This window comes from Aotus nancymaae, unplaced genomic scaffold (genome assembly GCF_030222135.1).
Source record: "Aotus nancymaae isolate 86718 unplaced genomic scaffold, 86718_ANA_hifiasm-v0.15.2.pri h1tg000030l, whole genome shotgun sequence".
In the NCBI taxonomy this organism is placed as follows: Eukaryota; Metazoa; Chordata; class Mammalia; order Primates; family Aotidae; genus Aotus; species Aotus nancymaae.
In genome coordinates, this window is record NW_026988443.1 from 28,256,352 (window position 1) to 28,278,810 (window position 22,459).

General features: G+C 53.2%; 1 protein-coding gene and 1 long non-coding RNA gene across 2 annotated transcripts in view; one reads left to right on the forward strand and one right to left on the reverse strand.

The window, feature by feature from the left end:
* The window catches only part of VAC14 (VAC14 component of PIKFYVE complex), a 124,883-nt gene that overhangs the window by 34,428 nt on the left and 67,996 nt on the right, over positions 1–22,459 (forward strand). The window contains exons 10-12 of the mRNA XM_012437464.3: positions 1,233–1,296; positions 10,289–10,433; positions 10,691–10,756. Of these exons, the coding sequence (XP_012292887.1) occupies positions 1,233–1,296; positions 10,289–10,433; positions 10,691–10,756 (275 nt within the window). The remainder of the gene's footprint in view (positions 1–1,232; positions 1,297–10,288; positions 10,434–10,690; positions 10,757–22,459) is intronic.
* On the reverse strand, positions 140–18,443 carry LOC105706841 (uncharacterized). The gene is made up of 6 exons (XR_001104936.3): positions 18,289–18,443; positions 17,459–17,533; positions 12,012–12,118; positions 6,829–6,940; positions 4,385–4,482; positions 140–1,795 (listed from the first exon to the last, which is right to left on the reverse strand). It is a non-coding gene; the product is annotated as an uncharacterized LOC105706841 (long non-coding RNA).

The following is a 22,459-nucleotide window of genomic DNA, read 5'->3' on the forward strand; positions in this document are numbered from 1 at the left end:
AAAAATAAATAGTTGATGCTGAAAAGATGCTTTTCTACCCTGGGTTGTGTGACAGTAAGTTAAATACTGATGACATGTATTGAGTTGGCCACTTGGAGGAAGTCTCGGGCACAATGCAGTCACAGTCCTTTCTCCGAAGTCATTTTTTAAGCCCTTTATTGAGGTAGAATTCATATACCACACAATCCACCCAGCATCAAGTGTACAATTCAGTGACTTCTGTAGATTCACAGGGTTGTGTGACCATCACCGCAAACAGTTTTAGAATATTTTCAGTGCCCTTGAAAGAGTCCCTTAGCCGTTATACCCTACTCCCCCATCTCCTCCAGTCCTAGGCAACCTCCAGCATACTCTCTCCAGAGGTTTCCCTGTTCTAAACACTTTCAAGAAAGGGAATCATACAATATGTAGTCTTTTGTGATTGGCTTCTTTCCCCTAACACAATGCTTTTAAAGTTCATTCATGTTGTGGCATACGCACATCAGTACTTCGTTCCTTTTTATTGCCAAATCATAGTCCATTGTGTGGCTATACCACACGTCATTTATCCATTCATTCGCTGGTAGACACTTGGGTTGCTTCTACTTTTTGGCTGTTGTAGATAATGCTGATGTGAACACAACTGAGGTACCAGGTTTCATGTGGCCATAAGTTTTCATTTCTCTTTGGTGTATACCTAGGAATGGAACTCCTGAGTCATGTGTTGACTCTATGTTTAGCCTTTTGAGGAATGGCCAGACCATTCTCCAAAGCAGCTTGCATCATTTTACATTCCCACCAGTGATGTACGAGGGTTCCAGTTTCTCCACATCCTCACCAACACTTGCAATTATCTGTCTTTTATTTTAGCCATCCTGATGGGTGTCCAGTAATATCTTGTAGTTTTGATTTGCATTTTCCTGACGGCTAAGGATACTGGGTATCTTTCATTTTAAACATCCATTCCCCTCAGGCCATGATCCCCTCTGAGATTTGCTGGATGTATTCAGCACTGGTGTCCCCTCCTTGTGAGATCACTGTGCCTTCAAACTTACAAGCGTGGGGTCTATCCCAAGAGCTTTGGAGAATGACTGGGCATTGGATCCTCAGGCCTCCAGAGCCATGGTCCTTTTGAAGAGCCTGAATCAAGGTTTGGGGCACTGGAGAGTTGTGTGTTTGCTTGTCACAGTGGTCTTGTTTATTCAAGAGACCTGACAGCTTTTCATGACCGCTTGTTCCTCTTCCTCTCCCAGGAGGTCCAGATGTTTCCTGTGACTCCAGCTTCAGTTGCGGCATCACTGTCTTCACTGCAGCCAGGTAAGTGGTTTGTTTCAGCCAGAGGGTTTGTGGAAACTGATCTTTCCTGGAGGCAGGAGACTACAGCGATGACCCAGGGCAAACACTGCTCACGGCCGCTTCTTTTGGGACACCGTCATACACAAAGGAGTTACTTGATGAGGGAATCTGAAGGACACTGAGCAAGCCCACCCAATCCAGGCTGATGGATAGATAGGGTGGATTAGAAGCCACTGGGGGCCGGGCATGGTGGCTCACGCCTCTAACCCAGCACTTCAGGAGGTTGAGGCAGACAGATCGCTTGAGTTCAGGAATTCAAGACCAGCCTGGGCCACATGGTGAGACCCTGTTTCTACTAAAAATACAAAAGATTAGCTGGGCGTGGTGGCATGTGCCTATGTTCCCAGCTACTTAGAGAGGCTGAGGTGGGAGGATCACTTGAGCCTGTGGTGGGCTGAGGTTGAAGTGAGCTGAGATCATGCCACTGCACTCCAGCCTGGATGACAGAGGAAGATCATGTCTAAAAAAAAAGGAATAGAAGAAAATGGGTTGTTCTTGCTTATTTTTAAATACTTTTTTAAAAAATTAAGCTATCGAAGGTCAGTAAATGCAAGTTGTGATAATAAAAGTACAGCCAATACATGGTGACTGCAGTGAGACACTTACAGGTGCCTTGACTCAGCACCTTCTGTTTGTCCAGGATGATGTGGGGCCAACAAGACTGACAAGGGGAAGTCTGTTCAAGGACAGCCTGGAGCGTGGGCAGTCATTAATCATCTCTGAGATTAAGACTAAATCACAGGCCCCAGGAGCTGTCCTCTCCTGTGCTCCTAGGTCAGCTGCAATGGCGCAGTCTTCCACATGGGGGCAGTGCAGGCCAAGCAGCAAAATAATTCTCTTTGCAGCTCCCTCCAGACCCCGCTGCAAGGTGATGGGACTCCCAGGGGAGAGCGCTGTCACGGTTCTGCCCTGGCCTGAGTCCCCTGGACTTGCCCCATGTCACTTTTTCTTTGGGTGGCATTGGCACCTCTGGGGCTACAGTGGATGGCAGGTCTCATACAGGGGTTTCTTCCCTCTGAGCTGGACAGTGAATCTGGGCCCTGGGAGAGCCAGTCATTCGTGAAGAGAAAATGTGGACTCTGCCCCAAGAGGCTCTCCTCCCCAGACCCCTAGGACCCCTCCCCCGTTGATATCATTTGTGAACTTCTCATCCCTCAGCACCCCAAGCATGTTTTCCAAGCACGCAGGTACAGCTGAGTACAAAACGTGCCCCTAGACAGCCCCACGTTGGTGGAGCAGATCAGTGAACGTTGCCCTTTCTCATTTTCACTTAGTTGTCACGCATTGCAGTGCACCTGCCCACACTCACCGCTGCAGGCTCCAAGATGAGAGTCCACCCCAAATGTGTCCCTGACCTTTAGTTACTCCAGTGGCGAGGCATAGAAGTAGGCAGGAAGTTGCTGGAAAGGGGAGCAATTGCTGTGCGGGGTGAAGTTACTGGAAAAGGAGGGCCATGGTGCCCAAGCCCAGGCGCTGAGAAGAGTGGCTGCGAATAACAGCTAACGCCAGGGAGCGCAGCGAGGCATCCAGGGCCCAGCGCAGTGCTTAACCTTTGTGTTGGATCCTTTAGCTTTGTCTGAGTCCTGTGGGGTTAGTAGTATTACTTTCATGACAGGGATGAGAAGGGAGGGAAGAACAGGGGCTGCTCTGTGGACAGTGGATCTCGGAGACCCACCAGGAAACCACCACCGTTGTCCCCATCAGAGGGGATGGGGGCTCAGGCTGGGGAGGGGGCCGCATGTGGAGAAAGTTAGGTGGGTTTGAGCTCCATGTTGAAGGTAGAACGGACAGGACTAGCTGATGGGTGGGGTGGGATAGGCAGGAGAGAGGTGAGGGAAAGACTGCTGTCTAGAAGTTTGGTGTGAGCCAGACCCTGGCTGTCTTGGTGTCATTTGCGTGCTGGGGCTGGAAGGAATGGCAGGTGTGGTTGGGGCAGTCAAGAACTCTGTTCCAGGTAACTCTGAGCGTCCCAGGAGAAGCGGGGAGGCAGACTCAGGTACTGGTTCCTGGAACCCAGGGAGCAGTCGGACAGACATTCGGGGACTGACATCAGTCCTCCTGCAGAGGGCTTAACTTTTATACTGGAGACTGTGGAGACGGCGTCACAAGTGGGAACCGCAGGATCCTCCCTCTGGCAGCCAAAAGCCTGTTGTAGACTTGTCTCTGTAATCTGGGCTGTGAGGATTGAGGGGGAGGTCAAGGGAGGTCTAGGAGAAGGCAGAGGTAGGGCTTAACCCATGAGATGCGGAGCGGGCACAGCTGTCCGCTGTCTCCCTGGAGAGACTGCGCTGTGGTGGTTGGGACGGGCCTATAGGATCCCTCAGTTCTTATGCTAAGGCCAGGAACTGCTAGACTGGAACCAGGGTTTTGGTTTATACCTGTCATCCAGGAGCAGATGCCAAATCCTACCTAAAATCCAAACCGTTCTACCTGAACAACAACAAATGATCTAGTGCTTCCTGACTCCTGGTGACAGAGGTCCCTGCGTGGCAGCTGCATAGTCTGTGTCACCAGCTGTGCTCAAGAGGTGGGCGCCTTCAGAGTTGTAAAACCAGAGCCAAGATGCTCGGGCCCCAGCCCACCACCTTTTTCCCACAGGTGGTATTGACACAGTGAGACTGAGCTTGGACACAGTGGGATTGTGCAGGGTCACCAGATAGCCAGCCCCACCCTGTGATTCTTCAGGTGCACTGCTTGCCCAGGGCTCCACGTGAGGTCACCAGTTTACTTAGTTCAGGTCTGCCCATGGTGGTAGCCGGAATGGAGACTCCTCCCACAGCAGAAAGGCATTCCCGCCTGGCAGAAAACTGCCATGGTGCCAGCAGTCGTGTGCCTCTGAGTGGCCACTGACCTTTGGAGAGCCTGATGAAAGCTATGGACCCTCCTCCAAAAACATGCACATTTACGGCTGGATGCAGTGCCTCACACCTGTAATCCCACACTTAGGGAGGCCAAGGCAGGTGGATTACCTGAGGTCAGGAGTTTGAAATCAGCCTGGCCAACATAGCAAAAAAGAAAAAAAAAATTAGCCGGGTGTGGTGGCACTTACCGGTAATCCCATCTACTTGGGAAGCTGAAGCAGGAGAATTGCTTGAAGCGGGGAGGCAGAGGTTTCAGTGAACCAAGATCATGCCACTGCACTCTAGCCTGGGTGACAGAGCAAGACTCTGTCACACACACACACACACACACACACACACACACACACACACACACACACAATGCACATCCACATGAAATTCTGAATGCACTTTCAGGGGTTCAAGGATCACCATGGAAGCAATCCATGCATCCCAGATCTTTTCATAAAAGATTTCTCACTTGGACCGAAACACAGGGAGATTTAACTGGCTAAACCCAAGAGCGGAAGCCTCCCTCTTCCCCCTCCCTCATCTCCCCTCTTCCTGCGATGCTGGAGAAGTTCCTAGTGGCCCCTGGCTTCGCCACAGAAGAAAGCCACCTGGAAAAGCAGGGGGTGACGAGGTGGCTCAGGTCTGGGTTCCTCCACCCTCCAGAGCAGGGGAAATACATGGGCGGTTGAAAATTGGACCCCCCAGGGAGGGGTGGAGAGTGAAGGAACCAGGATAGAGGAAGCATGCTTGCAGCTGAGGAAAGGGTTAAGAGAAATGTCTCCCCTGGGTGTGCTCTCTCTCGTGACTGCTCTGAGTGGTGGAGCCAGCTGCCTGGATCCACACCCTAACTCCAGAATGCCTGGCTGTGGCCTTGGGCAAGTAGCTTGATTTCCCCCGCCTCAGTTTCCTCATCTTTCGACTCAGTGTAATGATAGTACTGACCTCAAAGGGATATGGCTCTTCAGTGAGTTAACGTATGTAAAGAACAGCCCGGCGCGGTGGCTCACACCTGTAATCCCAGCACTTTGGGAGGCCAAGGCGGGCTGGTTGCTCGACCCCAGGAGTCAGAGACTAGCCCAGGGCAGCATAGCAAAAACCCATTTCTACAAAATGTACAAAAATGAGCTGGGTATGGTGACACATTCCTGTAGTTTCAGCTACTCAGGAGGCTGAAGTGGGAGGATCACTCGAGCCCTGGAGCCCAAGGCTGCAGTGAGCCGTGATTGCACCACAGCATTCCAGCCTGGGTGACAGAGCAAGACCCTACTCTAGCCTGGGTGACAGAGCAAGACCCTGTCTCAATAATAATAATTTTTAAAAGTTTTTTAAGCATGTAAAGAACATAGCATGGTGCCTGGTCCACAGAAAGCACTTTACACATTTTAGCTACAGTTGTTTTTACAAGAACCTTACTATTCTCATCTTACAAAAGAGGAAACAGACCCAGAGAGGTTAACTTCTTGCCCAAAGTCACTCAACTAATTAGTAGCCAAATTGGAATTCAAGCTACATCTGCCTGACTCCAGAGCCCATGCATTTAACTTTATTAGTTGCAGTTGGAGAATTCCAGAAGTTTTGCAGTTGGCCTCCCTAACTCATTTGATGCAGGAGTTCTCAAACAGGTCCCCCTGATGCCCAGGCAGTTGCCAGGGGTCATGATGTTTTCAGTGACACCAGTTCTCCTGGGGTAGCTGGCTGCCCTATACATAATCAGGCAGAAGGTTCTAGAAATCAGTATTTCCCAGCTTTTAGCATCTGCTGATTGAAAAAATTTATAATTATCTATATTTTAAAAAGCAACTTCACTTTCAGAAGCAACTCTGTTTTTAGATTTACCTCTCTTCTAGTGTGATTAGAGATGTGACCTGAAGACCATAAAAAGTTAGACAGAAATGAAGTGCTATCTCCCAGAGAGAACAACTGGAACTTGTTATTATTTATTGGTAGTATCAGAAGCATTATTCAGTAAGTCTGTATTTTAATAGCCATAGCAGTGCCATGCATTTGGAAACTATAGTACATGTATGTGTAAGACATTCATTATAAGATGCTTTATGAGAAAATGCTCCGTGAAAATGGAATTTTGTAGACACCTTGAAATAACTCAGAAGCCCCCAGGAGTGACTCGTCTGTACTTTTTGGAACTGATGCTGAAATGTATTTTAAACTGTGAGTGAGCTCCCTCTGTTCTTGATGAGTAAGGTAAGCCAGGACAGGAGGGTGCTACATCTCAGGCTCCAGCCCACCAGCTGGCAAGCTGAGCACATCATGCAGTGTGCCCCTCTAGGTAGGGTGCAGGGTCCCAGAGCCCCAGCTCCCCTGCTGAGCATGCACAGAGCTTGGCAGTGGCAGCTGACCCTGCCCAGCAGAGCAGCTGGGAGCTGACAGCAGCTGGGAGCTGACAGCAGCTGGGATCTTGACCCTCCCTTTCCCAGGCACTAAGATCAGTTTCCCTGGTGCTCTAGGGTCCACCTGCTTCCCGTGACCTCCATCTCCAGCCAGGCAAGGGAAGAGGGGCACAGGGGGAGTGTCTCCAACCCAGGGAATGAGTGCTTGGAATATGGCCTCATGGGCTCGGACAAGTCTCGTACTGCCTCTGGACCTGGGGCTTGCTCATCTGTGCCTTGAAGGATTGGGTTACCTGCCCATGAGTTCCCTTTCAGTGATGAAGTTCTGGGTTGGGTACGGCAGGACCACCTCAGCAGCAGCCTGAAGATGCCCATATCTCCAGGTTTGCCGTGTTCAGGTGTTTGCTAGTCAGAGAATATTAATACGAAAAATGCTGCCAGTTCACATACCGGCTCCCTGAAATGCTGCCATTCTTTGGCCGTGACACAGCACCCCTTGCAGGAGAGGCCCCACAGGCTGGTCAGCAGCATCTGAGGGCCACTGTGCACTTCAGAGCTCTGCTTGCAGAGGGGCTGTCCAGCCTGGTGTCTTGGCCCTTTTGGATTCTGAGCGTGCCTTGCACAGGTGGGAGCATCAGACTTCTCCCGTGTCCTTGTCTCTCCTTCTTTTTCTTTTTTTTGAGACAGGGTCTTGCTCTGTCACCCAGACTGGAGTACAGTGACATAATCTTAGCTCACCATAGCCTCAACTGTCTGGGTTCAGGTGATCCTCCCAAGTGGCTGGGACCCTAAGAATGTGCCACCACATCCAGCTAATTTTTAAAATTTTTAATAGAGGCGGGGTCTTGCTGTGTTGCCCAGGCTGGGTCTCCAACTTATGGCCTCAAGTCATCCTCCTGCCTCAGCCTCCCAAAGTGCTGGGATTTCAGATGTGAGCCACTGTCTCCCCTTCTGACAAGGAAAGACACTGAAAAATGTGTGCTAACCTCCTTCCACTGACTCCTGGAGCTGCCAGGTATCCCCTGGGCTTGGAGGGGCCGGTCCACACAGGAGCTGCCATTCTGCTGCCCATCCCAGGAGATAGTGGAGGTGATGCCACCAGGGACCCTCTCTGAGCCTGCTATCCTGGTCAGGAGGCTGAGCTGTGTTGCGGGTGAGATTATTCTGGAGTCAGACTGATCAGATCCAGACTACCAGCCCCACCACCCCTGGCTGTGTAACCTTGGGTGGGTTACTTCATATCTGTGTGCTTCAGTTCCCTCTTCTCTGAAATGGAAGTGGCGTGCCTTAGGTCATAGGGCTTTTTGAGGAGTGACATGAGGCTGTGTAGGAAAGTGCCCAGCAGAGCGTTCACTTTTCAGAACCATCATGGCTGTCATTATTATCAGAGCTGTTATTCCCCCGGGGGCTCAGACACACCACTAGGCCTTCCCCATGCCGGTGGAGTAGGGGACCTGGTCACGGCACTGCCTTCCTCCTCACCAGCAGCTCCAGGGCAGTCCCGAGTCTCCCAGGGAAACAAGGAAAAACCCTCCCTGGGGGCTGTTTCAGCTAAGCTTCTCGCAGTGATTTGCCAGGCACCCTGGACCCTGGCAGCCTACATGTCCCTGTGGCTTCTGCTGGAAAGGGGCTCACTACAGACTTCGGGGCTCACAGGGTCAGGAAAGACCAGGTTGGGGGTGGGGGTGGCTTCTGTGCACCTGCTTTCCATAAGTCCCTGGGCTGCAGGGAGGCATCTCTTCCACCACCAGGACACGAGCTTCTCTAGCCAGGGGATTCTGCTGGCCCAAGAAACATACGGAACAGAACGCAAGGGAAGGAGCTCTGCAGGAGGCAAGCCAGGGTGGGCAAAAGAGGGATGGGGAGATAAAACAGTAAATGCTGGCTGCCAGAGATGACAAAAACACTCAGAAAGCCCTGGCGTGGACTGCCATGTGACCTGTGCGGCAGCCACGTGGCTACTGAGCACCTGGTGGCTGCTCTGGACCGAGGTGCACCATAACCATGAAATGCCCAGCAGGTCCCAAAAGCTTAGGGCACAGAATAGAATATAAAGCATTTGGTTGGGAATATTTATATTGACATTATATTGATTACACGTTGAGATGCTAATATTTGGGATACATTGGGTCAGTTAAAACATAGCATTAAAATTTATTTCACTTTTCTTTCTCCTTTTTAATTTAAAAGTGAAAGATGTAAAATTACATCTGTGGCTCTTGTTGTATTTCTGCTGGACAGTGCACTTGAGAGAAACTGATTAAGAGATTGGTGGAGCCGGTGTTTAAAACCACCCTGGACTCCTCTGCCTGTGCAGTCCCTGTCTGTCTCAGGCTAGCAAAGATTTAAGTGTTTTGGTATCCTCAGAAGACACTAGGAACCAGCCATGTGGCCTCTAGGGAGATCACAGTGGTTACCCACCCAGAGGCTCAGTTCTGGGCTCCGTGGCTGTATCACATGCCCAGAGCTCCTGGCCACCAGAGGATAGATGTGCCCACTTTCACCCCTGGAACATGCACCATGGGGATCATCAAACCATATTAAATAGCAATTCCTCTCAGCAATTACAGAGTGCAGAATCATGCCCTTTAGGGATTCACATCAAATGAGCTTCAGAGAGGCTGCAGGCGAGTGAGGAAAGCACAGCCATCAGTTCCTGATGCAAATGAATAATTGAGCAGCCTAGAAATGCCACAGAAGACCATTTTGTACCGGCAGGGGACTGATCTGCCTGGCCCAGGTCCTCGGGAAACGCAGCCCCTGGCCTGCACCTATAGGCTCCGTTTGAGAAGTACGGTGTAATGCGTCGGTGGGAAGGGAGTGCCTCCCTGACATCCTGACATTTTCTACCCGTGATGTCCCCACCCTTGAAAATCCAGCCTGTGCCAGGGAGCAGTGCTTTGGATGGAAAACAAACTCTTAGCATCCCAGCAGCACCCGCCGTCCCACAGGCTGCTTAACAGGACTTTGGGGACCAGCAAGGCTTCAGCCAATAGAAGCCCGGGGGGCTTCCTGTGCCCACCAGAATAAAAATACATCCTGAGCAATATCAGTTTCTCATAGGTAGAGGCTCTGTTACCACTTCCCCAACTCAAAGGAGCTCATTTTGGCCTCACGGGCAACTCTCAAGGCTTCTCTCCTAGGCCAGATGTGCTGAGTGCCCTGGAGCAGGGTGCAGTGACAAGGCACAGTGACCAGCCTCAATCCCTGACCTCACTCAAGAAACATCCATCAGGTGGCCCGTGAAGGGCCTGGCAGAGGTCAACAGTTGTTATTGGGACCTTCCTTCATACGGTCTGGATCTGGTGATTTTTTTTAATCAAGAAAGGGTTTAAACGTCATGGCCTGAGCCTGGTCAAATCAGCTCAGTGACTTGGAGAGGGTTTCTCCTCCTGTACAAGCCAGGCTAGTGCTGGAGAAAGAAAAGGAAGTGAGTGGGAGCCCAGGAGGTCCATCCTTGTCCCCCAGACTGGTTATCATGGTTCCAGCCTGGCATCAAGCTCCAAACGCCTTTGGAAAGGGAGAGAGAGAGGCCCCCCTTCAAGCCTCTGGGCTGGGCTGGGCTGGGCAGGGCTGGTGGGAGACCAGCAAGGGTGTGTGGGATCGGGTCATCCCTGGCCCCCGACCACCCTTCCCAGGACAGTGGTTAGCAGTGTGTGGTACAGGATGTGCAGGCCCAGGCGGTGCCGTGACTCCGTGGGAGAGGGCTATGGTGGACTTCACCTCTGCTCTCCCTCCCGGTCTTACCCACAGCACTGAAAGAGCTCCAGTGACCCTTCACCTCGACGGGATCGTGCAGGTCCTAAACTGCCACCTCAGTGACACGGCCATTGGGATGATGACTAGGATTGCGGTTCTCAAGTGGCTCTACCACCTCTACATCAAAACTCCTCGGAAGGTGAGCCCCGGGCCCCTCCAAGCCAGGGAGCCTCTTCTGGGTCCACCTTGGTTTTCTGGGGCCTGCCCGTGGTTGGTAGGATTTTTGTCATAGCACTTCGAGAGAAACCCTGGCCAGCAGAAAAGTGACAGGTGCTACAAAGAGCCCTCGGTGGGTCGGGGAGGGAAGTGGTCCATGCAGACCCGCGGGACACTGCACCGAGCACAGTTCCGGGGCGAGGGACGTGCTCACGGGCACCCCTCCTTCTCTCTCTCCAGATGTTCCGGCACACAGACAGCCTCTTCCCCATCCTACTGCAGACATTATCGGATGAGTCAGATGAGGTAAGTCACCACTGCCACCCGTCCTTATGGAATGTTGGCTGCCCTACCTCCCCATGTTAGTGACTGATGGGCCCTTAGAGCTGAGATATGCCTATTTTGGTACGGTGCATCCTTCCTAGAGGTAAAGCTGTGTTTAAGACTCACTTTGGGGCCGGGCTCCATGGCTCACACTTGTAATCTGAGCACTCTGGGAGGCCAAGGTGGGTGGATCACTTGAGGCCAGGAGTTCAAGACCAGCGTGGCCAGCATGGTGAAACCTCGTCTCTACTAAAAATACAAAAATTAGCCAAGCATGGTGGTGTGTGCCTGTACGCCCAGCTGCTCAGGAGGTTGAGGCTGGAGAATTGCTTGAACCCTGGAGGCAGAGGTTGCAGTGAGCCAAGATCATACCGTTGCACTCCAGCTTGGGTGACAAAGTGAGACCCTGTCTCAAAAAAAAACTCACTGGAGACCCTTCTGGAGCACCTAGGGCAGGGTGTCAGTGAGGGAGGTGGCAGAGGGGCAGGTGGGGAGCTTGGTCTTGGGGTCGAGCTGCCCAAAGGCAAGACATTTAGTATCTCCGCATCTCAGCATCAGTTTTCCTCTGATCAATGGGGTAGTAACCACAGGGGATGTAAGAGCAAAATGATCCACCTAAAATGCTAAGCACCATGCTGGGCCCCTGCAGCACGCTCAGTTAGCGCTGGTTGTGTTACTCATTTCAGCTGGACTCCATCGTGATCTCTAGTTGAAATTGGACTCTTAAGCTTTGCCTTTTGGGGGCCACCAAGAGCTGCTACTGCAGAGGGAGAGGCTGACCCAGATCCCAGGCAGCAAGAGGGAGCCCTCCATGAGAGCCAGAGTGCAGAGGCTGGCCTGGGAGGTGGAGGGGGCACTTGGGTCCTCCTGTCCTCTGGGCAAGAGTCTCCCCAGTCACACATGCCTTTCTGCACACCATTCTCAGCCGTGCCTATTGCGTGGTGTTCCTTTACGGGGCTCTCCTGCCTCCCAGCCAAGCGGCAGGATTTGCAGCCGGGCATGCTCATTGCACGGCAGCATCCCATTCCTCCGCCCATACCCGCCCTTCAGGTGGGTCAGATGCTGACAGTCTAAGCTGAGCCTCAACCCACTTTCCTCTTCCAAGCTCCAAGGCACTGTGAGCTGCGGGCAGAGCTGTATCTCCATGAGACAGCGGGCTTGTGAATCAACAGACCTGCCCACACTGCAGAGAGTGGACAAGGCTGGGTTGGGGGAAGGGAGCGTTGCTGTGGCTCACCATTCCCCATGGAGTGAGGCTCCCCAGTCTTCCCTGGGCTGGTGCCAGACTTGGGGCGGGGCCCAGGCAGCTGTCCTGCAGCCTGAATTTACTTTCCTGATCCTGGGCTGAAGAGAGAAATGGACAGGCAGGTATCAGCCTCTAGATCCTCTGAGGTTTTCTGCATTACCAGAAAAATCCAAAACAGATGGTCTGTGAGTGTGCCCTTGGCCTCTCCTGCCTACCCGCCCCCCCCGCCCCCATGTGCGCGTGCGCACACGCGCACACTCTCTCTCTCTCTCTCTCTCTCTCTCTCTCTCTCTCTCTCTCTCTCTCTCTCCACCACCCCCTGCAGTGCGAGGCCCAGGTGGACGTGGCTCTTTCTGCCTGGAGTTGGGAGTGACTCACTGCGCAGTCACATCCCTCATTTCAATACAAAAAGGAAGAGCAGAACTCTGCTGATTGGTTCCTTACCTAGGACTTCGCTGGAAGCAGCTGAGTTTTCAGTCCTTTAAATTGACTTGTTTAATCCCATCCAGCTTTCTGTGCTGGAAATTGGTTTTTGTGTGCGTGTGCATTTAAAGGGAGCGGGCGGAGATGCAGTCCATTAAACAGCGCTGTTCAGGCTTTGGCTGTGGAAACTCGATTTGCTGAAGTGCCAAATGTTGTCAGGGCTTTGGGGCACGTCTTGTGGGCCTGCACTGGGGAGAGCATGGAAGCTGCTCTGGGGGACAGTTGAGGACAGTTGGGGGAACCATAACAGCAGTGAAGAGCCCCTGCTTCCCCTTCTCTCTAGAGGAGGGATTTGGGGACCGTAATCATCAGTGGTGAGTCCTGATTCTGTCACATCCTGGTTCCTTTCCAGAATCACATTCCTCAGTGTCCCCTGCTTTGTTTTTGCTGAGCCTGAGGGTGTGCTGTGTGTTTGACAATGGGAACACAGCCATGAACAAGACAAAGCCCATCTTCTGAAATTTCCTTTCTAGGATATCTAGAAAGTGCTCTTGGGATTTTTCAAATATTTCCATACACAGCCCTATCTTGAATTGGAGCTCTCTGGGATTCAAGTTTATGAAAGCCCATTTGGTCAAGCAGGAACATAGACAGACGGGTCCCCTCCCACCAGAGTCCTCACTCACGGAAGTGAACCTCAGTGCTCCCTGCGAAGGCTCGCACATCCAGCTCGGCAGCCCTGCAGCACTGGTTGTGGTGGAAGATTCTTAATTGTAGGAAGTCATTACCATGTTAGGAACCATGCTAGACCCTTCACCTGTGTCTGCAGAACCCTCACAATGGCTCTCTGCAGGGCTCTTACTTCCATTTTGCAGTTCAGAAAACTAAGTCCTGAGGGGGTCCCGTGACCTGCACACAGCCAGGAGTTGGTGGAGTCCAAACCCACAGCCAGATCTGTTTGACACTAAAGTCCAGCCCTTTAGTCGCTTCCTCACCGGGCTGGAGTCTCAGCCAGCGTGCCCCCAGCCCCCGCGTCAGCAGTGGGAGAGGGAGCTTGTGTGTGATTGTATCTCCCTCATTTCCTTGTTATTTCACCAAGGGAAGGTTTTGTAGTTGTTTTCTCTTGTTCCAGTTCTTAAGCGTGGAGAGGGATATGTATTTGTTGTTCTTTGGGAGGTTTTTTGAGATGGAATCTCGCTCTATCACCCAGGCTGGAGTGCAGTGGTGCGATGTCTGCTCACTGCAGCCTCCACTTCCTGGGTTCAAGCAATCCTCCTGCCTCAGCCAGGATTACAGACAAGAAACTAGGTTTACAGACATGCAGCACCATACCCGGCTAACTTTTTGTTTATTTAGTAGAGATGAGCTTTCACCATGTTGGCCAGGCTGGTCTCGAACTCCTGACCTTAAGTGATCTGCCCGCCTTGGCCTCCCAAAGTGCTGGGATTACAGGCATGAGCCACCATGCCCAGCCAGTATGTGTACTTTGGAAAAGCTCCCCCTTCAGCCCCCATATCCTTCGTCTGCTTTTCTTATTGATCTGTAGCAGCTCTTTGTATATTTGGGACATCGCTTTGTCATCTGTGTTGCAAATGTCTTGCTCTCCCGGGATGGTTGTGATAAACCCACATGCTCCTCCCTCTTGCTGAGAGCCACTGCTGTCAGGGGACAGTGCGCTCTGGTGTTGGTGATGCAAGAGCTGGCATGGGCGCAGCGGAGCCTCAGAGACTTAGCGTGGCCATCTCTCACAGTCCCACAGCCGTATGGCCTCACCGGGGTGTCTCGTCTGCCATTGTTCCCCAGTTCCAACGAGTGACACCTCGTTAGTCTCCACCCTCTGGCATCCTCAGTTGTCTCTGCCTTCCCATTATTCGAGATAAGTGGCTGTTTCCTCAGTACCGCCTGCTCCTTGCAGACATTATCTGAAAATCCCTTTTGTCAAAAAGAATTTGCAGGTGTCAAATTAATATTCCTGGCACTGGTGTAGAAATCCTCCCATAGCTACAGATCCAATTGTTTTTTTTTTTTTTTTTTTTTTTTGAGACAGAGTTTCGCTCTTGTTACCCAGGCTGGAGTGCAATGGCGCGATCTCGGCTCACCGCAACCTCCACCTCCTGGGTTCAGGAATTCTCCTGCCTCAGCCTGACGAGTAGCTGGGATTACAGGCACGTGCCACCATGCCCAGCTAATTTTTTTTATATTTTTAGTAGAGACGGGGTTTCACCATGTTGACCAGGATGGTCTCGATCTCTTGACCTCGTGATCCACCCGCCTCGGCCTCCCAAAGTGCTGGGATTACAGGCTTGAGCCACCGTGCCCGGCGATCCAATTGTTTTTTAAGTGAAAACGTGACCCTGATTTCCACAGTGCAGACCGCAGGGTGCATGCTCACAGCGTCCTGCTGGGTGCCTGTTTGGGAGGTGGGGCTGCTGCTTCCCCTGCCCAGAAGATGCCAATGGTCGGCTGCCTGGCAGCCAGGCAGCCGCCATGCTGCCTGAGTGAGTTCTGTCTGTAAGATGGCCATAGCCCCACCTGTGAATATCCATGGGACGGGAGTCCTCTCCATGGTCCTGATGGTGAGATCTCAGGTGGTCCCCAACTCCTAGGCACGCTGCCTCCCAACCCTCATTTAGAAGTCTCAGGGTGATCACAGTCTCAGGAAAATCCTGGAAGGATATCTGTTCCCCTTTGAGTGAACGCGGATGTCCCGGACAGGGTTGACCTCGCCTTGAATGCTAGCTCTAAACCTTCCTTTCCAGGACCCTGGGCAAGGAGTTTCACCTCCCTGGGCCTGTGAAAGGGGGCTAATGATGTCTACACCTGCCTCATAGGTGTGTTTAAAGAGAAAGTATAAAGCCCCTACCCAGATCTCAGCCCCTTGTAATGACCTGTCTGTCATTAAAAGTTTGTTTGGGAAACTTGGCCTGTCACTGTGGTGAACTCCCCCACCCAGGAGCCAGGCTCTTCCTAGTCCTGTGAGCCAGCTTGATGTCCTTCAGTAATGCTTTAGAGTCTTTTTTGTAGATTTTATTCGCTCCTGATGAATACTCTCAGTGTTTTGTAATTTTGTTGTGATTTTGAATGACTTCCCTCCTGGTTCTTCCTCGCCTGACACTGACACGTCTTCAGGTGACACTGTGGCCTGTGGTTAAGAGCACAGGCTTTGGGTTCAGGACGTCTAGGAGTCCACCCTGGGCTCTGGCACTTAATGGTTGGTAACCTAGCCTCTCTAAGCTTTAGGTTCCTTATTTGTAAACAGAAAATAATAATGGAAGGCTACTCCCACGTTTGTTATAAGGATGAAATGAGATCATGAATGTCAGATGCTCAGCGCAGGACCCGGCACACGTAAACCCACGATAAGCAGTAGCTCCTGTGATGCGGGAGGTCGTTTCTGTGAAGGGCCTGGAGATGCACACTGAGATCAGGGCAACGGGCTCCGCCTCTGCTCCGAGTCCTCTCTGGCTCCGCTTCAGCAGCAAAAGCCGGGACAGAAGCTGCTCTCTGTTTTCCTGCCTATCTCTAGAGGCCGGAGGACTCAGAGGTGTTCAAGGGACTTGAGTTGCATTTTGAGGTCTCAGAAAGGCAGACGAGGACACAGTGGGCCGCAGGACTGGCCTCCTGTGCATTTTTCTCCTCTCCTGTCCTCCCTTCTCCAGCCTCCCCAGCATTCCTGGGCTGGGGCTGCCCAGAGCAGGAGCGAGGCTGCATTCAGCACAAGCCTCACTCGTCAGAGCCCCATTGTCAGCGACTTCATAGTGCCACTTCCCCAACTTGCAGGCGGAAAGGCTCCAGCTGGCCGTGCTGGGTCCAGGGAGAGGAAAAGTGGCATCGTCAGCAGAGGACCTGCATTGGGGCCTCCACAGCCACAGCTCTCACTCAGAAGCAAAACCTTTGAGATCCAGAAGACATGCCCTGCTGGACCCAGTCACCAGCATGAACTGTTTTCTTTGCAGCTGGGCCTACAGAGGGAGTGTTCCCAGCGTCTTCCCAGCATCTCGGAGCCGGGGTGTCCTTAACACTTTGGAGAAGAGGGTCTCAACCCAGGAGGAACTCCCCTCTTCCCCCACCTCCCTTAGCTTCAAAGTAACAGAAACATTGCTGATGGGAGTTTGTGGCTCATGTAACTTGTGTAGATGCAGAGAAAAGAAATGCGAACCACCTTTCTGGAAAATTTGGAAAATACAATTCCGAGGACATTTTTCATGGCAGTGGTAGCGTTTCTAGTTCGGGAACTCACTCACTGCATGAGGAACATAGACCAGCCGTCACACCCACTGTGGCACAGCCATGACTCAGGAGGAAAGGGAGTAATTTAAGGGCATCTGAAAAGCATCTGTACATTGCTTAAGGTACATACACCATGGGTACAGCAATGTACTCAGTCCAAGGTGGCCCAGTACCTCCCCGACCCAGTGGTACCTGGGTTGAGGACAGGTACCAGAAGTGCCTGACCCATGGGATAGAACCCCAAGGGCTGTCCCAGCCTCTGCTGAGTTCTGAGGGGAGAGGATTAGGGCTCCTTGAGGGCTCTTCTCTTTTGTGGCAGATGCCCTATGCAGCCCTCCTTGGTCGCAGCCCTTTCAGCCCCTCACCAGCGGGGTAGGTGCTGGGAAGAAGTTCCTGCTGTGCCCTAGACTGTATTTTAAGGTGTGATTTGCTTTGGCATGGGAGGAAAGGGAGATTTCATTTGTTTTCATGGTGCTTGTCCTAGGAGAAATGGATCAGAAAAACTCCGGAGGTTCTCAGATCTGAAAGGAGAGCGCTCACTGGGGCCAGGCCGACTCGCCAGAAAGAGAAGCAAATCTTGGGGCTCGCCTAGGTGCCCAGAGGAGCAGCCCAGCTTGGGCTGGCAGTGCCATGCTTGCCTGCTGCCCCAGCCCAGAGCAGAGCAATGCTGATGGGAGGTTGCCTGGCTTCCTGCCTCAAGGCAGGAGCAGCCCTGTGTGTCACTCCATCGTGCCTCTTCCGTTCCCCAGCCTCATGCCACCCAGTCCACAAAAGTCCTCCCTTACCTTCTCCTTCCCAAGCAGTCCGTGTCACCATGGTCTGGTGGGTTAGCCAGCTGGGTCCCAGGGCTCATCTGCCTGCTTTAAAAGAATTTAATTCTTGACAACGGGGGCTTTGGCCTCGGGTCCCACCTAGAGGAAGCCCCAAACCCCAGAGCTGTGCTGTAAGGAATGGGAGGGCAGGCAGAGTGCCCTAGGTTCCAAGGTGGCTGAGGCTGCTCTCTTCCATCCACCAGAGGAAGGACCTGCTACTGCCATCCCTCAGCATCCACCCCAAAATGGGGCTTCCACTGAAGTAGAGGCCCCTTCATTTGAGGGCAGCTTAGAGAGCCAGTGACGGCCCCTCCACCACCCCCACTGCAGCTCTCTTCAGGAACCACGGTGGGTTGTGTGTCAACCCCTCACATCAGTGGGAGGAGGTGCGAGGAAGAGAGGGTACAGGCTGAAGTCTGCGGGCTTTGTGCCCTGTTCTGAGCGCGTTGCATCTGTGTCTTAATGAATCCACAAGGCAGTCCAGGAGTGATCTGTTACCCCCAGGTGTGAGGTGGGTCACTTGCCCAAGGTCACACTGTCAGCAGCCAGAATTGGCAGTCAAATCTGATTCCAGAGCATCCCACACAAGGAGTCACCTCACTGCAGAGCAGGGACCCAGCCCAGGGTGGAGGCACTGCCTTATCCGGGCCCTCTGCTGACCCAATGGGGTTTTGTCCCCAGTGGGGTTTTGTCCTTGGCTGACCTTCAGTTCTAGATGCACCTTCTCCCTCTGTGCATTTGGCTTTGACCTTATTCCCCTGCCCTTTCCTAGGCCTCATAGCTGTCTCTGGCTGCCCACTGACATGGGGGTCCTCAGCTCCCCTCCAGGGCTCAGTCCAGAAGCCCTCTCCATCTTCCACCTGGCTGGTCTTCTCCCACAAGGGCTGAGGCCAGTGGCCAGGCCTCCTGCAGGGCGGTATGGAAGCCGCCTGGGTGTGGATCAGGAGGGCCGGCCTCTGCCTCCTTGCCGCCCACCTCTCCACAGGACCAGGCAGGTCACATGACACTACCTCACTTCAGTTTTCTTCCCAGAGTGCTGGAGTTGGACTGGATGGTCTGAGGTCCCTTCCAGCCCTGAATCTGTGTGGTCCTGACTCCGCTCCCTAGAATACTAATGCTGACTGCTTAGAAGCGGACATTCTTCCGTAAGAACAGGACTTGTTTTTCCTCCTGTTTGTGCCTCAGTGTTCACTTCCCTCCAATTTTCATTCCATCCACTCTCCAAAACAAAAACACCCCTCCACCCCCACCTCAATTCTGTGGCTATCTTTAAACTCAGATCACGCACTAAGGTACAACCTCAGCCCAGAGAACAGAGGGGTACCGTGTCGGTGCCCAGAGAACTTGACTCCTCTTGCCAAGAGCCCAGCCTGCAGGGGAAGAGGTGCTGGGCGGGCACTGATGGCCCGGGGACCCTCCTCCTGAGGCACCCTCCTGGGGCCTTGCCGAGGGCAGGGGACACTGCCCTCTATCACCTCTCCCCGCGGCTGTCCCTGCACCTTTTTTGGGGGGCTTCTGAGAGCAAGCGAGAGGGAGCCATGAGCCAGGGAGAAGAGCCACCATCAGCCAGCGAAACATCTAGACTCCAGTCACGGTCCTGGGCCTTCTTCCTCAGGGACAGCCCCCCAGCAGAGGTACGAGCAGCCACCACTTGGGATTCAGGGAGGACTGTGGTCTTATCAAATGAGGCTTGACAGCAAATCGTTGCTAGGGAAGCAAGGGGAATGGCAAGATAGCAGTCCCAGAACTGTATCCACCAAGAATGCCTCTGCCCACCCTTCAGTCTTCCAGATTTTCCCACCTTGTGATTTCAGTGCCCACAGCAGCCACCCCAGAGCACAGGGGGACCCACAGTAATTACGGACAGCTTCGCCACTTCCCTCCAGGGAAGACAGGGCTGTGTACCAGGAGGGTTTGAGTATTCATCTCTCCACATTCCTTGCTCTGAGCAGGTGGACCAGTGAGGACCCAGAGCTGGGCACAGTAACTGCTGTGAGTGGATTGGGGGCCAGGAGGGTACTGCCTGGCTCCTGGTGAAGGCAGAGGTTGGGCTGAGAAGCGTGGAAGAAAGGTAGGCTGCTCTCCCAGAGGCTGTGCCTCTGGTGGTAGGAGGAACCCCACCAAGGGGAGCCAGTGTAGCTGGCCTTTCCCTGAGGTAGGCTTGGGCCCTCTCGCTCACTCTTCCTAGAGCCAAGCTGTAGGACAAGTTGCCTGCAGGGCTGAGCACACTATCTGGCCCCATCTCAAGCCACACAGCAGACCCACCGAAACCAGGACTGTCACCAAAAGTCCCTGGAGCTTCTAAAATCCAGCTGCTTGGGCCCCATTCCCGGCCTTCCTCAGTTGTCCCTCAAGCAGAGCCTGGGTGCCCAGGGGCTGGTATTTTTCACATGCTCCCTGTTGGGTTTGGTGCACATTGCTCATTGGGAGCACATATACGGACCAGCATGAGATCTTGCTTGGACACTGCAGGCCATATGCTCCCAGCTCTCAGCTCTGGGGCCCTCTCTGTGCAGCCCTAGGTGTGGCAGCCAAGCCAGGGCCCCTGGTTTTCACCCCACTTAGCATTCCTGGTATCCTCTGAAGTCAAAATTTCATCCAAGTTGTATGTTGGTTTTTCCTTCTCTGGAGATGGCCAAAGCTGAATCGGCCAAATTTCCCAGGCATCTCCCTGTTGGCAAGTTACAAGGCCCGCAGACTGGGCAGGAGCTTGAGTGAACCCGGGTGAGCCCAGGTGAGCCCAGAGATACAGAGGACTGGGCCTGTCCCCCCACTGCTAACGAGACCTAGCATTTCACACTGGCCTGCTCTGTTCCAGACCCTGTGCTTGGCTCCTGTGAGTGATCTTAGTTCATCTTCACAATCAGACAACCTTCATGGGTAGGTCTCATTGTTTTTCCCATTTCTCCTAAGAGGAAACGGGGTAAGTTAAATAACTTGGGCCAGATCTCACTTAGGTGCTCCATGAAGCCTAGTTTATCCGTCCATCTGTCTGTCCATCTGTCTGTCTGTCTGTCTCTCTTTCTTACACACACACACACACACACACACCACCTCTCCTCCTCCTGCACATCAAGGCTACGCCAGGTTCCCTCTGTGTCTTTATGTCTCCCTGTAACTCAGACCTCCTATCCCTGATCCCTCTCCATGATGGCCCGTTAGGTGGGAGCTCTGTGAGGACGGTCCATCCAGCCCACAGTAAGTGCTCAGAAACATCTGAGAAAGTGAACAAATAACGAGGTTAGCTGGAAGAGGAGCTCATCTCCTTGGGCGTACCCCACATCTAGGGCCTGCCCTGCTGCACTGGGCCCTTCCACAGCAGATGCAGGGGTAGAGCCTGCATCTTAGCTCAGGGGCTGTGCGTGGCTTGCAAGTAAACCAGAATGAAGCGGGGCCCTGGAGGGAGACAGGAGCCCTGGAGGGAAGCAGGAACCCTCTCCTGGCTGCCATGACCCCTGGGCTCATCACCTGGTAACAGCCATAGCAGGTATGTGGGCACCACTCACGCTGCCTTCAGTGCAGCAGGCACCACCCCATCCCTGCCCAGCTCAAGGGGAGAATTTATAACCCTGAGAACGTACCCTCGGTCAGGACCCAGGATGATGCAAGTGAGCAATGGCTGGAATCAGCTGGAAGGAGGGGGAGAGCTTGCGGGGTGGGAGAGAAGGCACAGGTCAGGGATCTGGTCTCCACAGTGTCTTACCTGAGGCTGGCCTTTTTTTTCTCCTGTACCCTAAGAGGAATGGCCGCTAGAGTATCCTCAGCTGCCAGACCCACACAGTGCTGTCACTATTCATCAGTGGAACCTAACAGTCAGCATTAGGCGCAGCCGCTGGCATATGTGGCACAGGGCTGGGCACTGAAGGAAAGGTGGCAAAATCTTTAAACAGAGAACACTGTCCTCATCCCCAAGGGCTTGTGTTCGAAGGAAGGGGCCAGGCTCCTGCGTGGAAGGAAGCAGAAGACCCTGAGGTTTTCCATGCCTGCCTGCCCTCGGGGCCTGTGCACTTAACACCAGCTCCACTTCACAAGAAGGAGCAGCTGGACCTGACCCCGATCTCAGGCAAGGCCCTGCAACCTGGCCGCTCCAGGCAGAGGCATCAGATAGCCTTTGGCAGTGGCCTGCACTGGCCAGACCTCAGCCTCCAAGGCCTTCAGCCTGAATTCACCTCTCCCTGCCAGTACCAAGCGTGTCCCTTGGAAACATTCTTGCAGCTTCTTCCTGGCCAGGCCTGGAGAGGGCCCAGCTTGGGGATTTCCTGTCAACACAAGAAGGGTTCCCTCTTCAGGAGCTGGAGGGCTGAGTCAGTTAACTTCTAGGACCTCATCAGCGGCCCAGTGGCCTGTGTGAACCTTTGACAAAGTCTCTTAAGGATAAGTGGGTAGAGTGAAGTAGGTGGCCTCTCCTTCCATCCCCCTTGGCAGAAGCTGCTCAGAGCCATCCGCCTCCATTTCCTGTCCAATGCTGCAGCTCAGCAAGTATTTCTTTAGTTTAGGCTGACTGCCTCGCCCTGGGACTTTATGTTCAGGAATCTTGGTAGGAGGTGAGAACGGACCTCCCGGCCTAGACACTTGACATGCAAAGCTGGTGTCCAGTCCCCAACTGTTCCCGGGATGTAAAGAAGTGTCCATAGCACCCTGGGGAGTGTGGGAGCAGGGAGCCTCCCGCGCCGAGGTCTCTTAGGACTGGTCTGGGATCAAGTGTTGGGACAGTGAGTGCCTGGGTGGACCAGTCAGAGAAGAGGGGAAGCAGTCACCATCCCAGAGAGACTAGGCTTCCCCTGCTGGAATGCAGTGGGGCCACAGCCTGTGATGGCCCCACCCAGACACTGACCCTCCTCCATGTTGAAATACGCTCTTTGCTGGTGTAACATCACCTCCATGGAAGGCAAGAAGCCCTCTCCCCTCACCCTGAGGCCTCCTGAGAGCTGCTTTGTGAGATTCTGCCCACACCCCAGGTGCCACCCACCCTGA